Genomic DNA, 14,426 nt, shown 5'->3' with positions numbered 1-14,426 from the left:
TAATAGGCTAGTATCGAAAAAAAGGGAAAATTATCCAACAGTGAACATATAGCAAAATATTTAAATTAAAGATACTCTGAAAAAATATATACTAAGAACACTATTCGATTCAAACTATAGTCACATATGAAATACATTCGCCCAATACTAAAAAATACTTAGTACGATCAACCATAAAATAATGACCCTGGAAAAACCAATCATGAGGCTCTCAACCAACAACTTTATTTTTTAATAGACCGTTAACCGTTATGTGTCCGACAAACATTTTACTTTTTTCTACACCGTGTATTTTAAATGGGTGCTGGGTACCCGGGTACCCTGTCGACCACATAAGGATTAAATTGATATATGATGAAAATAATACGAGTATTACTTATGTAAACTGTTACAATAACTTGAAGAAAGTCATAATATTGAAAAAGAGATAATTGGCTTCTGATTTCAAAACGCAATGAAAATGACATAAATTACTACAATACCATAGAATCTTTGACAAAAAAGCAAATTATGCCTTTCGTCCATTATGCCTAACGAGCATCATACCAGTCTTCCATTATGCCTAATGTAAATTATGCCTATTGTGTTTATGCCAAAAGTCTCGCTTCCCTAAATAACGATTTAACGCAATGAATTATAACTACATAATTACGTACATCTGTTGGTCTGTGGATATTCTCTCACTATCCAGAAGCTCAGTGATTGTATTTACACAGTAAATTCCTTTTAATCACAACTCCAACCCAAGCGAAAATCTTGGGACATTCGATTCTAGTCAAAATTTAGCTCTCGATTTCCGTTGTCCATTTTTTTTTATGTGTGTTGTATGTGCTACGAAATGACTTCTACCGGTCTGAAACAGCTAAATGGCTATTGGTTTATGTAACGAACGGTGTGCTAAATTGAAACAGTGATGCGATATCCAAATTGATAAGAGTGAAAGAGTGTCTAAATTCGTGCTAGAATCCCCCAGCTGAACGATCCGGCGCACCATCCCCGATCCCGATCCGATCGCATCAGACACAGGTGGTGGTGAGCCCGGTCATTCTCGTCATCTCGACCCTATGGGTTGGAGTTTTGCAAAAAACCGACTTAAAACTAGTGCGGAACTGTTTCGACATTAAGCCGTACAGCACGAAACCGATGGCGGCGTTGATTAAGGCAAGCAGGTCCATCACTTCGCCGAACAGGGCGTAGCAGCGCTTGAAGAAGCACTTCTCCAAGATGCCACTGAGCAGCCCGAGGATCCCCTGGGGAAACTCGGTGAGCAGAAACAGTAGCAGCACGGCCACCAGCAGAGTGGTGGTCCGGTCCGCTCGGCGATCCGTTTTGGGGTGCCTGTGAAGAAGAGGAAAGAGAATATACTTTGAGATGTATAGACCTCTTGCGTTCAGTATCGTACGGGCGTAACATGATCGATTTCGCTTCATCGAGGTTCTTTTTCATTAGTAGCTTCGTTTTCGCACGCTTACAGTCAGCTAAATAAATAAGGTATGAGTGCCATAAGTAACCTCACGCTCCCAAATTCATTCTATTCGAAAACAAGTGATTATGGCACCGATTGATTCCGCTCTGTTCCGTTTGTTTTCATGCGTGCTCACTTGTAACATAAAATACAAAAACAAGAAACAAAAAAAAAAACAGCGCTCCAATCCCTTGTTTATCGTAGGATGGAAATGGGAGCCACATGCTTAATAAGTGAACCAATACCCTACCTCCAAGGATCTATCAAGATCCAAAAATCGTTTCAGAAATGTCTATCTCTAAAATTTCCTCTAAAATTTCGATTACGGAGTGAACCCGGATCAGGAGAAACCTCGGGAGAAATCCTAGGCAGGGATGGGAACACTCACTTGCAAAGAGTTACACTCACTTGGTATTTTCTCAGCTCAGAAGCGTGTAATCAAGAAACGACGTATGGACGACTTTAGCCTAGTGGTTTTGTCTAAAACTTTGCCGAATGAGTAGGGGTCGCACACGAATACCAAAGTCGTGACAGAGCTGTGAAGGCAACTCTCCACGAGGTGAGTGTAAATTACATTCACCTCGTGGAGAGTTGCCTTCGCAGCTTCCTCACGACTTCAGTATGCGTGGGCGACCCCTGCTAAATTTGGCAAACTTTTAGACAAAATCACAGGGCAAAAATCGTTCAAACATCGTTTTTTGATTGCACGCTTCTGAGCTAAGAAAACTGCAAGTGAATGTAACTCTTTGCAAGTGAGTGTTTCCATCCTTGATCCTAGGTAGAATTCTGGAGGATATTCCTAGAAGAGATCCTGGGATAAATTCCAGAGGAATGCCGGAAGAAATCAAGAAGAAACCCCGGGAAAAATCCAGCAGGAATCCCAAGAGAAATCCCCGAAGGAAACCGGGAGCAATCTGTGAAAGAATCCTGCAGTAACTGAAAGAATTCAAGAAGAGCATTCTGAATAGGGTGACCAATGGTATGACCATGACCATAAAAAGGAGGACATGTGTATGGAAAGGAGGACACTTTTTAAAATATCACGAAAATACAAAAAAAAGTCAAGTTTACAAATTGGATTCATATCGCATTTGTTTTACCCAACTAACATGTTTTGCGTAGTTTGCGCTAATTGATTTTTTCAAGGGCATCCAGCATATTTCACAAACTCTTCAAGAAAATGAATTGAAACCAGCTATCATTCTAACTTAACTCAAACTTGTTATTTCTGGAGCAACATCTAAAAGGGCCCAAGAGGTCTTGTGTCTTTTTTCGAAAATGCTCCGTAGGGTTTAACAGCAGCCCGCCCATGCAAATGAACACCGTTATCCGAAAGATCGATGTTTGCTCTATCTGATAACGGTCTTAGTTTGTGTGAAGCTGATGGGGGCTCAGGAGCGACGTTTGAAGTCATTGTTTACCAATACTTGTATGCTCTTTTTAAATGTTGCTCCAGATTTATTTAATTCAAAATGTGTAGTACTTATAAGCACCCTGTTCAATAAGCTTGGAAAACTTGCAAAGTTTCAATCACTTTTGCTCTCGATTGTACAACAGTCGAACTGAAGCAATGAAGGCTGAATAACAACGAATCTAAATCAAATCATAATCGAAAACAGCACTAGTCGTCACAGGTTTCTGAACTCGATAACTTTTTATTCGGCTACTACAGTGTATCAAACAATTGTCCGTACAGTAATTTTTTGGTGAAAATAATTTTTGAAGTTATGAACATTTAAACTGTTTTATACGTCAATCAAAAACGCTGAAATTTTGACCAATTATAACCCATATATTAAAGCTCCATTGGTAAAATTTTGAGCGAGATCGAATAAGTTTTCTGAAAGTTATAGAACTTTCAGTAAAACTTATAAGATTTTTGAACACATTTTCAACTCAATATGTACATGATGAAATTTTTTCAATTTTTTTTTGTGTTACAGCTTATACCTAAGGCTTTAATATGCAGCTTCGTTTGAGGTTTTATATTCACTACAAAAAATACGAAAAATCTATATATGTTCAGAGTGTCATTTGGAAATTAATCATATTTTGATCAATAAAAGTGCCAAGTGCTTTCAACTTTTTTAAACTCTCTTAATGTAGTATTTTTATACAGGACCTACTAAACTACATATGAAGAGTAGGTCCTATGGATTTTTCGTTCAGTCAATGCATTTTTATTGGTGGAAAACGTTTGGCAGATTATATGTGCAAAATATAGTAAATTTTTAAACATCGTCAGCTACATAAGCACATTTTTCATATTTTTTGTAGTGAATATAAAACCTCAAACATAGATGCATGTGAAAGCCTTAGGTAGGGTATGTGTTCCATCATTAATCTCACGCTCCCATATTCATCCTATTCGAAAACAAGCGATTACGGCACCGATTGAGTCCGTTCTTTTTGTTTTCATGGGTGCTCACTTCTAACAAAAAATACAAAAATTAGAAACAAAACAAACAGCGCTTGAATCCTTTGTTTTTCGTAGGATGAAAATGGGAGCCACATGCTTAAGAAGGGAACCAATACCCTATAAGATGTAACCCATAAAAAGTTGAAAAAAATTTCATCGGGTACATATTGAGATATAATGTTTTAAAAATGTGTTCAAAAATCTTATAAGTTTTACCTAGGGGCAAAACACTGTGCAAACGAGAGCAACTCCGGGAGTTTCTGAGTTACCCTTTTTATCGAAGATTGACGAAATTTGTAGAAAGACATCCCTAAAACTGCATTTTTTTATTCAGCACATGCAACACTTTGCACTTTGACATTGGTGCCAGATCACACTTTGGCATAAATGGGAGAAATTCTGAGGAAATGTGAGGAATTCTGAACAACACCTCGAATACAGATTTGCTCTTGTTAGATCTGTCTTGCCCCTAGAGTTTTACTAAAAGTTCTAAAACTTTCAGAAAACTTATTCGATCTCACTTAAAATTTTACCAATGGAGCTTAAATATTTGGGTCATGATTGGTCAAAATTTCAGCGTTTTTGATTGACGCATAAAAAAGTTATAAACATTTGAATGAAAAATTATTTTGACAAAAAATTTGCTGTACGGATAATTGTTTGATACACTGTATAACTGCTATTCTGTTACAACTTACAGAGATTTGCCAGAAGATTTAGTGACTTGAGCTAATCGACTAGGAGTTGCAGCTGCTTTTATATTGTATTGTGTATTGTGTTGTAGAAAATTATTTCCGTTAGGAACTGTAACACAAAAGCTATCAATATCAGTAAGCCTGTTCGATGGAAACATTATGTTAAGGTTTCACTATATTTTTTCAGGTGGATTAAATTGGAATTTTATATGAAACTAGCTGAACCCAGCAAACTTTGTCTTGCCTACTGCGTTTTTTGACGTTTCAAGTTTCTATCCAAGATCAAGTCCCCGGTCATAAAATGTATGGAAGATCGATTTTCAAAAACTCTCAATTTTCCCATGTTTTTTGCCTCATAAACCTTCCTTGGGTGAAAACTAACAGAACAAAACTAAGGCGACCAAAATCGGACCTCCCGTTCGCAAGTTATGCGTGGTCCCACGTATGCCACTGCATTTTTATATATATAGATATATCGGTATATTCACTCCTTATAAATAGCAGTGAGTATCTGAAGATTGAGAGTTCGATTTCACGTAACACGTACTCTCAATAATTTAGCTTTGGAAGCATAACTTCTATTCTAGTTATTATGCCTCTCAAGAAAAATCAGAATATGGCGAATATCTGCCTCTGGCTTCTGATATTAGCGCGACAGTCACTAATCATAACAGCGTCACCAGATTTAAAAGTATATAATTCCATTATATGGGGTTTGACAGCAAGAACACTCATTCCACTGAGCCACTCTTGCCGTTCGTCACAAATACATTCAAAAACATCTGTCACTTCGCGAAATCCACGTGCTTTTGTTTTTGGCGGGAACACTTTTTCTTTTGTTTTGCCTTGCGACTGTCATGCGGCGGTATGCCTTGCGAGCGTACGACCGCCGCAGGACTCTAATAAAAGATAAGCGCGACAATATCTATTTAAAACGTATTCGGTGCTAGTAGCTGAACATACAATGTTATCTAAGTTCAAAAAGGAGGACATTCGATTTTTGATCAAAAAGGAGAACATGTTCTCCTTTAGGATACCATATGGTTTGGTTACCCTAATTCTGGAGAAATATCTGAAGAAATTTCAGAAGAAGAAACCGGAGTAGAGGTTCCAACCCGGGATATCCCGGGACAAAAAAAATCCCGGGATCTTGAAAAATTCGGGATTTCCCGAATCGCGGGATTAATTTTTTCTCCGTTCATCCATATACCTATAGTCGTGTTTTTTTTCGAAAACTACCTTCAAGACTAATCACGAAAATGTTACATAAACCACTTTAACTGTATGTGGACGTCAAAACTTGTGGAAATTCGACTGAAACGATGCTGGAGCACTTCCTTCGCTGTTTTGATTGCACCAAAGAAACTCTTTCCGAAATATGCCTTTCAGGTCTTATATTAGACAGTGATTTCGAGGTTGCAATAAAACTTCAGGAAGCTATTTAGCCAACCAAACTCGCTTCGGAAGCATTGGGATGCTACTTATACTGTCTGCGGCAGGCAGCTTGAGTTTCTTGTATTCTAAGCTTAAGCATAGTAACTCCAAAGGTGGGAACACCCTCTTCAATGCAATCACGAAAAGAATCAACAAACAGCGCTAAATAAAATAGCGTTGAAGTTCCTTTAAGGTCTTCCGTTGTCAACGCAAGTGCCAGCAGAACTGGAAAGCTTATCGAAAACGCAAATGATTAAGTTCATCAAGGAACTGCGAGTTCGATTGTTGCAAGACTACCAAAGACAAACCGATAATGATGCTGCCGATTTAAGGACAGACTTGTTAGAATCCCAAAATGACCGCCACAATGGCCGACTTTGGCACCTACTCACGATTTCGAAAGCACAAATCTCTTCGTAAACAAAACTAGCGCACCTGAGCTTCTTATTTTAAGCTTTTTACAAGTGAGCAAGAACAGAATAATAAAATGCACTGTTGTTTGAGTTGTTGTTGCGTCTTGAGATTTGTGCGTCTGAAGTTCTGATGCACTGTTGAAGCGGTATTTCAAGACGTTTGTCCTTAAATGCTGGATTGCCCTGTATGCATGCCAACATCGAGCATGCGTGAAGAACTTGAATCGACCATAGAGGAATATACCAACCCGTCCCAGACTGATTCGGCAATGATTGATTTTTCAAAAGAAATTGTGAAAAAGCTGCCCCTTTTTGAGCTACATGGTAAGTTAAACCAATATTTAAACCGACGTTAACCAGCGAGCGGAAATATCTGTTCTGAAAAACGAACCTCACTGAGCGATAATATCATTCATAACATTTGCTAATTGAAGTGATAGAACGAATTCAAATTTATAAGATTAGTTACTTGATTTGAACCATTGATTTTTTTTTTAATTGTTGAATAAAACATATTCCCAACCACAAAACTGCGTTTTTAAGCACATACAAAAACTTCCCGAGATCCCGGGGTTTCCCGGGACAAGCAACAAATTTTATCCCGAATCCCGAGACAAGCAAATTGGTCGGGAAATGGAACCTCTAATCCTGAGAGTTCTCAATGAAAGATCATTAGAGAAATTATGAAAAGAATTTCAGAAAGATTCCCTGAAAGAATCTCGGAGGAATTCTCTGGAATAATCCTGAGCGAAATCCCTACAGGAAACCCGTGAATAAATAAAAAAAAACTCACGGGAGAAATCTCTGAAGAAATACCAAATTAATAACGCGAGTAATGCCCGAAAGAATGCCGAAAGAAATCCATAAAGAAATCCCGGAGGAAATCCCGACAGAATTTCCTTGAAGGCACCCCTGAAGATTCTGGGAGTGTTCCTTGAAAGAATCTCAAAACGAGTTCTTTTGATTATTTTCTGAAAGAATCCTGGAAGAACCATTGAAAGAATTACAGGAGAAATCCCTGGAGGAATCCCATGAAAAATAATATACGAACCCTAGGTGAAACCCCTGCCAGGCATTTTGCAAGGAATCTTTGAAAAATTCTCGGGAGGAATCCCATGAAAAATCACAGTGGGAATCTCTGGAAGAAGTCTCTGAAGAAATTCAGAGAGAAATCTTGGATAGAATCTTTTATTGGATATGGATTCCCTTGCGGGTTTCTTCCGGGCTTTCTTCAAAAATTTCTTCTGTGTTTCCGTCATGGATTGCTCCAGGGATTGTTTCCTTTAGAGCAGTCCATGATGGAAACACAAAAGAAATTTTTGAAAGCCCGGAATAAATCTCCTGAATATCAGAAAAATGCCTCCCCTTAGTTAATGTCTGAAGCAAGCTTGCTATTTGATGAAAACATTCGCGAAATGATGCGATTTGCTTTCGACAACGAATACGTTTTCACCCATCCTCGCTGTATTCAATCAACCTCCCATACGAGTAGCACACGAACGGACGCAACACTGATCAGCATAGTTGACTCTTTCTTTTCGCCGTTGAGCCGTTGCGTTCTAGCCAAGCATCTCTTTTCATCGCTTTCGATGCTTTTCGACAGCCTCTCGCGAAGCATCGTTGGCTGGAAGCTTTATTAGTATGGTATCGCTACATGCGAATGTTGCTTCTGTGTGCGTGTCGAGCGTTCGAGCCGTAGCTTCGCAAACCAACCTATTCGGTATGGTTCGACTGTTCGGGCGAGCGTGTGACGGCACAGTCAGATGTGTGCAAAATCGTTTGTGATTTACATCATGTTCGTTTTGCCACCTCTTTGCTGCTGGTCATCGCTGATCAGTGCACAGTTCAATCACACGCGATAAATATACAGTTGATGAGTTGTGATGAGCACTAGTGAGGTGATCATTTGCATCATTGGTCTGAAGGAATGACGACCGTAATCTTGGGATAAATCTCTAAAGGAAACAATCTTTAAATAAATTTTCGGAGGAATCCCTAAAAGTAATCACGTAGAAATAGATGACAAATTTTGGGAGATATGAATGGAAGAGTTCTGGAACTCCTAGCCCGTAAGAAATCGAAAAATTTCAGAAAAAAATCCGAAACATGAATCTCGGGATAAATATCTAAAGGAAATTTTGAAGAAATCCCAGGAGAAATCAATGAAGGAAGTCCGGGAGAAGTACCTATATGAATTTCTAGAGATAACCCAGGATGAATTCTGAAGTAATCTCTAATGCAGTTTTGGGGATTATCAGAGAAAAAATCGTAAGAGAATCCTTGGAGGAATTAATAACAGAATCGGGGGTCGAATCTGTTCTTTGATTCTCAAGTCCAATCGGGGCGGTTGAATCTAGGTAAATATCTGGGTAATCGGCACTTTGTCACTTTCCGGCTTGAGAATATGGCAGCGGTCAGGCGAACGCTGGCAATTATGGATGTTTCCACGAAAATATGAGGATAAATTACGGAAAAACAGTGAAATTCTTACAGGGAACTGTTTTCCTGCATCAGGTGAGTGAACAGCACATGGGAATTGGGAGCTTTTTATCAAAAATCTAAATTGGAAATAAATTAACAAAATCAAGGTCCCGGAGGAGCTCGGTACCGGTTACCCAGATTTTGCCACCATCATCGGTGACCCAGATTTGAGTAAAGGTGAAGGTGCCTTTACTCAGATTAGAGTAACTGCAGTTTTGCTCAATCTGGGTCGCTTTGACGCCAATCTGGGTAACTGAGGGTTAGCGTGTAGTGTGTCATTGTACTTGCCTCACAATATACAAATTCAAGCAATGGCAGGCAAAGAAGCCCTTCAATTAATAACTGTGGAAGTGCTCAAAAAACACTAAGTTGAAAATAGATAAAGGCCAAGTTCCAGTGGGAAAGTACAGGGGATGGCCAAAATGTTTGGGATAGGCAACTTTTTTTTCTCTCACGAAAAAGTTCAACATGCTATAACTTTTCATAGGGCGCATCAAAAAATCAAATTTTGACAGCTTGTCAACCATCATTGGTACAAATTTGGGCTCGATTGATTAATATTTCGCAAAGTTAGAACCGTTCGGGTAAAACACCTTTTTTTAGACAACTCATTTTTGAGCTGTCATATCTCGGAAACCAGTGAACCGAATTGAATGAAATTTTTAACGTACACTAACAATATGCAAATGCTTCACAAACTATTAAAACATAGGTACTTTTTAAACGTTGAAAAAAGTTATCATGGATTGACACTTTTTGGATTTTTCTCGGAAAAATGTAATTTTTTCACATCAATGTCAATAAATTTTAATGTTGATATCCAAAGATTTTCCACTTCTGTTCTCAAATTATCTCTTATCAGATATATTAGAGATTATTTAGATTCAAGGAAGAACACATTTAATATTTTTTGTGTGGTATTGTAAATCTGACTTATTATCCTCTATATGGGTAAAAATTTCAACCCGGTATAACTTAACTCGCCGTGAGAAAATATTACATTTTAAAACGTCGTATTAAGTATCAATGTATTGTTGATAAACGTTTAAAAATTCATTGAATTTGGTTCACTGGTTTCCGAGATATGACAGTTCAAAAGTTAGTTGTCTCAAAAATAGTGTTTTACCCAAACGGTTCTAACTTCGCGAAATATTGATCAGTCGAGCCCAAATTTGTACCAATGATGCACATATAATAGGTTGACAAGCTGTCAAAATTTGAGATTTTTTTATGCACTCTATGAAAAGTTACAGCATGTTGATTTTTTTTGTGGGAGAAAAAAAGTTGCCTATCCCAAACATTTTGGCCATCCCCTGTAGAGCCATGCAGAAGAAAAAGAAGAAGGTGCAATCAATTTTGTGTTTTTCGACTTCAAAAAATCATAACTAGGACAGAAAAAAAAAATCATAACTACACTAAACCGTTCCCGATGGAATTCTAAAATGAAGTCTTCAATGCATCTCTGCAGCAGGGTTTGAACATGTCATAAAAATATCACTTGATTATTTTGTCAATTTCACAACACCGAACTAGAAATGCTTATTAACGAAATCAATATTTCAACATTATTGAAGGTTTATGTGCACGGCGACAAATTTGCACAGGTAATGGTGAAACTACGAAATGTCATGATATATTGCGTAATATTTCCGCGACATTTTCCAACCAAGCTTCTAGAGGAGCTCTGTAACAAATATCTTGAAAAATTCTCGATAGAATCCCAAGACAAAACCGCTAAGAAACTTTTGTATGCATTCTCCAAAAGGATTCACAACGAATTGTTGTAGCAATTCTCAAAAAAACGCCCTTGGAAGAAATAACCCGAAAAATATGTCGAAAATTTTCTGATAAAGTCTTTGGAGAGGTTGTATTATATATATTCTGAAGGAATTTCCCTAATAATGTTTGGATTTTCAGGAAGAATGTCCCAACTAACATGTTTGCTATATTTAATTCAACTAGGGTATGAGTGCCATCAGTAATCTTACGCTCTCATATTCATAATATTCGAAAATAAGCGATTACGGCAACGATTGATTTCGATCTTTTTGTTTTCATGCGTGCTCACTTCCAACAAAAATACAAAAATAAGAAACAAAACAAACAGCGTTTCAATCAGGCCCCTGGCATGAATGAAATTTATCGTAGTCAACATCTAACTGCCTTATACTCATATTCGTGCAAATTGAAACGAGCGTGTAATCAACAAACGCAGCTTTTGTTTGATGTTGTGAGCCACACACGAAATCACATTCACAATGCGTGTTTGTTGGGTTGCTTTATTCAACTAATCGCATGCTCCTCTTACCGTACATTAATATTAAAGCGAGTTTGAGGTGTTTTGTGATCATAAGCGGTTGAAAAAATGATTCCAAAAACTGATCAACAAACCAAAATAAACGTTAAACAAAAAATTGTTGATGTTTTCGCATTTGACAGTGGGCGCTATTTATTAGCGCCCAGGACATCCTGTCTACCATGATTCCAATGCATTGATATAGGCCGTGTCAGGGGCCTGGTTTCAATCCCTTATTTTTCATAAGATGAAAATATGTAGGAGCTTCATGTTTAAAAGAGCCAATGCCTATGCACATAAAGTTGTGCGTTCATCGTACAGTTAGGTACGCTTATTTAAATCCTATTCAATAAAAAGGGTTTTTCGCACTGTATTGCCTCTGTTTCTTTATTTTATTTTTTAATAATGCTGAGCATACATAATAACAAAAAAAGAAAGAAATCAATCCGATCCGAAATTCTATTGCTTTGAAATGGGGTTAACATGGGAGCGTCGAATATTTATTGGCACTCTGACCCAACGAGATCCTAATAAACCTTTTCGCCCAACGCACCCGACGTGTTTCATTTTTCTGCATTCCTTTATTTTATTGATTTCATAAAGCGCACAAAATCGTCTTCAAACCTTCGCTAGCGGTTACCGCGCCGACTCTTGCTCACACTCATTTTTTTTTGTTGCATTTTCTTTTCATCAAATCCTACGAGCATAATAAAAACAAACCCGTGAGAATTGCAAATTGTCTGGATTTGCACTTGCCGTCAAATCAATGAATTCATCACTAGCGTAAGGAATCCGATTGATGTCATTTCATTCAATTGAACTGGATCTTCCAAGAACGAATCCTCGGAGACCCTTCACGATAAAATTTAAAGAGTTATTCAGAAATTAATTTTCCTACCAAAGGAACGCTCTGCCGGCGTACTGTACCGTGCGAGACCAGAAACTCTATCGATGCACAACACCACCGGCCGGCAAGCTTTAGTGTGGAGTCATAGGAGCAAATTTACTTTCAGACGATGTTGCCGGTTGTTCACATCACATCGATATCTACACAGGCAAGTCCCCAGGCAGAGAGAGAAACTGTGACGGCGTTGCTGTGAGAATATGAGAGTATCCAGTACGGCAATTCACCATTCCCTTGCTTTTATGAGCTTCCGAGTGAGTCAGAATCAATTCATATTTTAATTCTATGATTTTGCTTATGAAATGACTACTTATAATTTCAGTTGATAGAGGACAGAACAACAACAGCAACGCATCACTGACTGTATTGAACTTTGCCGCCTACCGGGTGGTTCGTTACAATGAATTCCAATAAGACTGGGAGAGACCACAATTGGAAAGAGAGAAAAGCAAAATTGGCTTCTGTCCTGTCATTTTTAACAGGCTAACCAACGAATCTTTCACCACGCTTTCACGTTGTCGACGTGTTCGCATTATCACTGATATTTTCTGAGCAAAGCTTTTGAATCCAAACCGAATTAGAATTTCATATTTGAAATGTTCTTTTCCAGTTGGTTATTTTATAAGAACAGAGAAATAATACTCTGTTTAAATTTGTTGAATGAGTCGACTTTGAACGGTTCGCTTTGGGTTCTAAATCTTCATGCAGGTAAGTAGACTCGAATGGTCATATGTTTTTCATTCATGAACGATACGAAAATGCAACTTAAATCATTTGAACTCCATATATCGTTTTTTAATCACCTCTTATTACACAAGATTATCTATTTCTTTTATATTTCTGCAAACCAAGGCAAATATATACAATTTCTTTGCTCATACAATCAAAAGTTATGATTATCATAATGTTTTAAGAATTACAGAATTCGCTCTTACTTTGAAGTAATGTAATTTACAATAACCTTAAAATAGCTAATTTTGCATTTACAAATGTGGTTATGACCTTCGTTTTAAATGATGCTATTATTTAGCTATTTCCCAGAACAAAGTCAGTTAGGGCTCATTCAAATATTATGTAACGCAAAATTTGCCAATTTTAGACCCCCTCCCTCCCCCATGTAACAACTTTTGTATGGATTTTTTAGAAATTGTGTATGAAGCCTAAATCAGTGCTGGACTCCCTCCCTCCTCCCTTAGCGTTACGTAATATTTGAACGAACCCTTAATGCTTTGGTTCTTTTGGATCCCAAAATTTAAATTTGATTTTGATTTTATGTTTATTTATGGCAGACATTTAAACGTTCCATAATAAATACAAAATGTCCCATAAATAATTCGAAAAGTCCCAGTGAAGAAACAGGGGTGTAAGCAGTAATAAATAACAAAAGTTCCATAAACAAATAAAAAAATGCATAAATAATTCAAAAGTTTCCATAAATAATTGATTTTTGAGCAATTAAAAACGTCAAAAATGCAATAAATAATTCAACTGTTGCAATAAAAAATGTCATTTTTTTCCACCAAAAACTTCGAATTTTCCATAAATAAATCCGATTTTTCCATAATAAATTAGAAAATTCACAATAAAAATATATCGAAAAAGCAATAAAAAATGACTAAATTACCCATGAAAAACAAATGCAGGAAAGTATGATGCAGTGAAATGCTGAATCGCACTTATATGACTGAAACGACTGAAAAGCCTGCGTAACTATGATTGCAATTTACCGAGCAATTGCTTGCTGTCCGAACTCGCTATCGCTCGTCGGACCTAAAAAAGGGATAACATCTATGTTTGCATTATACCGGGCAAATTCTTGGATCTGTTGTTTGCCTAGAACCGAAACGATACAATTGCGGTGCATCGGATATCGGTGCATCGGAGCCTTCTGCCGCCTCAGTTCCTCAATCCTCTATGCGGCTTCGCCGCATGGTCTATGTAATTTTTTGGCTCAAAATGCATTTAGGTTTATTGCTCGTTTTTTGACATTTATTGATAATTTATTTTTTTCGTTTATTGCACTTTTGAATTATTTATTGCTTTTTAGATATTTTTTTATTGGGAATTTTCTAATTTATTATGGAAAAATCGGATTTATTTATGGAAAATTCAAAGTTTTTTGGTGGGAAAAATGGCTTTTTTTATTGCAACAGTTGAATTATTCATTGCATTTTTGACGTTTTTAATTGCTCAAAAATCAATTATTTATGGAAACTTTTGATTTATTTATGCATTTTTTTATTTGTTTATGGAACTTTTGTTATTTATTACTGCTTACACCCCTGTTTCTTCACTGGAACTTTTTAATTTTTTTATAGA

At 37.2% G+C, this 14,426-nt stretch overlaps 1 protein-coding gene across 3 annotated transcripts in view; it reads right to left on the bottom strand.

Annotated features, from left to right (window-relative positions):
* Positions 1 to 345: 345 nt before the first annotated feature.
* The window catches only part of LOC109430795 (G-protein coupled receptor dmsr-1), a 505,508-nt gene continuing 491,427 nt past the window's right edge, over positions 346 to 14,426 (bottom strand). For all 3 annotated transcript variants that reach the window (XM_062852690.1, XM_062852692.1, XM_062852691.1), the window contains one exon: positions 346 to 1,338. In XM_062852690.1, the coding sequence (XP_062708674.1) occupies positions 1,017 to 1,338 (322 nt within the window). In that variant the 3' untranslated portion in view covers positions 346 to 1,016. The remainder of the gene's footprint in view (positions 1,339 to 14,426) is intronic.

The sequence above is a fragment of the Aedes albopictus genome, chromosome 2 (genome assembly GCF_035046485.1).
Source record: "Aedes albopictus strain Foshan chromosome 2, AalbF5, whole genome shotgun sequence".
NCBI lineage: Eukaryota > Metazoa > Arthropoda > Insecta > Diptera > Culicidae > Aedes > Aedes albopictus.
Note: the sequence above shows the minus strand (reverse complement) of the source record. Positions and strands in the feature narration are given on the sequence as shown.